Source organism: Nelumbo lutea, chromosome 4 (assembly GCF_056320005.1).
Source record: "Nelumbo lutea isolate HS-2025 chromosome 4, American lotus-T2T, whole genome shotgun sequence".
Classification (NCBI taxonomy): domain Eukaryota; kingdom Viridiplantae; phylum Streptophyta; class Magnoliopsida; order Proteales; family Nelumbonaceae; genus Nelumbo; species Nelumbo lutea.
This window is the reverse complement of record NC_142687.1, coordinates 13,756,262-13,759,320: the sequence shown is the minus strand read 5'-3', so window position 1 is coordinate 13,759,320 and position 3,059 is coordinate 13,756,262. Positions and strand designations below refer to the sequence as shown.

Here is a 3,059-nt window from a genome sequence, read left to right as displayed (position 1 = left end):
ATCCGACGTTTGAGAATGACTGCACTGCTGGTTTGATGCTCTCTGGTCAACAAACTGTTGAATCTTCCAAAGTCATTGTTAATGAAATAAGGGGCATTTTTGTCCCTTTACATCATTCCTAGAATGTGGATATACTAACCACTTACCAGTACCACGAGATTGGTGGAAGAAACAAATATAAGGGGCCAGACTTGGTGTTCCGCTTAGTTGGTTGCCAACTTGCGATTGCGATTTGCGAGCCGTCATCACTTTACTTTCTACTGCCGTCCGTCTGCTCTCTTTCGTTCCTGAAGGAATCCTTGTGCTGCATTATCCCATGGCTTCCTCTGTCAATCGATGGCTGAGGCCCGAGGTTTTTCTTTTCTTTTCTCTTTTTTTTTTTCTTTTAGGGATCATTCAGACCTTTTTCTTTTCTTATTCTCTATTTGATATCTTTTTGGTATTCGTCATATCTATAAATCTCATGATTTCTATGGGTTTTTTTTTTCATTTTTGGGGTCTTGTGAAGGTTTATCCTCTGTTCGCCGCTGTTGGTGTTGCTGTAGGAATTTGCGGGTTTCAGTTGGTGCGCAACATCTGCATCAACCCTGAAGTGAGGTGATCTACCATCAAGCCCCATCTCTTTCTACTTGATTCTTCTATGCATTATTGGTTAATACATGGATGGTCTGAGTATAGATGTATTATTATAGAGCAACGATAGATAAAAAGTCGATGGATTTATCAAAGTAGGATGCCTCTTTCCAGAAATTCGGACCATCTAAATTGATGCACTAGGTACACAATCCTCAGACCCCCCCCCCCAAAAAAAAGCACTTAAAAAGAATTCGATCCAAGTTCTCCAACCTTTGGGTTGATCGTCTTGGCTCTACTTTTCTGGAGGATCTGTAAACTTTTCAATTGCTGCTCCTTCTGCCTCAAGTTGATTGCATGGCATTTAATATCTCTGTTGATTTCCCTTCTCGGAAGCTTCCATCTCTGTTTTATATTTCTTTTTAGAGTTGTTGGAACTTGGAAATAAGCTTTTAAGTCAGCTTTTTTTTTTTTCTTTCTGTGATGATTTATCTTTTTATCACAGGACAGTCCATTTAACTAATCTCCATTTTTTTCCTGAAGTATCTTAGCAGGTTAGTTTTTATTTGGCGATATTAGTTCCAAAGTAAAACTAAGCAAGTCTTATTCCTCTGTACACCTTCAAAGTTCCTAACTGGAGCTTCAAAACCTTTGTACTACTGCAACAAGTTTCATTCCAATGTGACCCCAGTATTTGAAGTCATTTAACCATAAAGCTCTGCTTGGTAGTGAAGCGAATTGGTATATCTTTTCCCTGCTTAACACCATTGCTGGAATTTCTTCCAGCATAAACATTCTAGAAATACATCACAACTTGGGGAAGTTGGTCGATGGGATCATCCGACCAATAAATGAAATTCATGTTGTTTTTGCAGATTTATGTGGGGATCAGGCTTCTAGGTGGGCAAATTAAGTTTTTCATCTTGGGGAAAATTATCAACACTTTTAATAATAATTTTTATGGCTAAAATGATTATTATATTATTTACCTGGTAAATAAAAAACATGCGTAAGAAAACACTTTCCAGTAAATAACTTATGAAAAGTGAAGATATTTGGATTTTCCGTATTTTCCAATTTAATAATTCTGATTTCAAGGCAGTTGCTTCACATGGAAGTGTGAAACTATAATGTTTTACTTATGGATGTTTATGTTTTTTCCCTGGAACTGGAACCAGGGTGAGCAAGGAAACTAGAGCTGCTGGAGTGCTGGAGAACTTCTCAGAAGGGGAGAAATACGCTGAGCACACCCTCAGGAAGCTTGTTCGCAACAGGACCCCCGAGATCATGCCCTCCATTAATAACTTCTTTACCAACCCAAAGTAGACAACATTCAATTGTTGGTGATGGTTGAGAGCTTGAGGGTAGACCATTTATTCTAATATTAATTGTGATTGTGATTTGAGATTGGAGAGTGGTTGAAGTTGAAGTTGAACCTTTTGGGTGTGATCGAACTGAAGAACCTTTGTTGATTTTAGTTGATGCAAAATCGATCAAGGACAGAATCCAGATTATAAGTCATGTGGTATTATTGTGGTGTTTTATCACTTGGAGTAGAAACGTTTTTGACAGATGATGGTGAAATCATAGTAAATAACACCGCATTCACCGACACTGACTGATAGTCCGCCCATAACTTTTAACAATTTTTGTGTTGCCAAATCTGGATGTGGTTGGGTTCTCAGTCATGGCTAAACCCTGTCTTGCGATGCTTGACTCTCTAAAAATGAATTTGAGGTTGAATTTGCAAATAAATGTTGCAAGTTACAAGAGTTAAAATGAGATAGTTTGAAAGGGGTGCACATCACAATCATCGTGGAAAATGCATATTTAAAATGCAAATGCCAAAGCCTATATGGTGAACAAAAGGGTTCCTTGTACTCCATTCTAAAATATGGTGAACCGAGAACACGCAGCGGCAAGAGGTATTTTTCTCAAGTAATATATGCCAGATTGTTTAATGAAATATTCATTACCAAAACAAAAAATCTAACGAAATATTACCAATTCGAAATGTGGTTGTACTTTTGACTGCAAACTCTTTTTAAGGATCAGTTTGTTAAATTAAAAATACAAATATGTATAGTTACCCGCTGACGATGCTCATTGGCAGATGCATTGCAAAATTTCGATCTACATGCTGATACAGTACAGCCGATACGTTGCAAGATTATGATCCATACTCGATCCTCGTATACCAATAATAATGGGGCAATCCAGACGGTGCCAGAGAAAACTGATAACTTAATCCCATGGGCTTCAGCCTTGGTTTTGGAGGTTATTCTCGGAAACAAGCAAGCACGTCCAGTCTGTAAAGTGTAAACATTTGTTGTGCGCTTTCGGTCCATGAACAGAGTAATTGATTAAGCAGGTGGTCTCTGATGTCTGATTACAGGGAAGCCAGCTAGTTTCAGGTCTCAACTTTAAGGCTCCATTTGTCTAAAGCATAAAAGAAGCCTATAACATTCCTTTTGGCAATATTTCCA

At 38.1% G+C, this 3,059-nt stretch overlaps 1 protein-coding gene across 1 annotated transcript; it reads left to right on the top strand.

Moving 5' to 3' along the window:
* Window positions 1-205: 205 nt before the first annotated feature.
* LOC148854049 (uncharacterized) lies at window positions 206-2,094 on the top strand. The gene is made up of 3 exons (XM_088984088.1): window positions 206-352; window positions 509-597; window positions 1,752-2,094. Exons 1-3 carry the CDS (start codon window positions 317-319, stop codon window positions 1,897-1,899), a joined length of 273 nt encoding a protein of 90 aa, XP_088840214.1. The 5' UTR covers window positions 206-316; the 3' UTR covers window positions 1,900-2,094.
* Window positions 2,095-3,059: the final 965 nt, after the last annotated feature.

What these genes read in the sequence shown, in the direction of transcription:
- LOC148854049 (XM_088984088.1), top strand. Translation starts at nt 317, where the DNA reads ATGGCTTCCTCTGTCAATCGATGGCTGAGGCCCGAG. An exon ending in ATCGATGGCTGAGGCCCGAG is followed by an intron (nt 353 to 508) that starts GTTTTTCTTTTC and finishes GGTCTTGTGAAG; the next exon opens with GTTTATCCTCTGTTCGCCGC. An exon ending in TGCATCAACCCTGAAGTGAG is followed by an intron (nt 598 to 1,751) that starts GTGATCTACCAT and finishes AACTGGAACCAG; the next exon opens with GGTGAGCAAGGAAACTAGAG.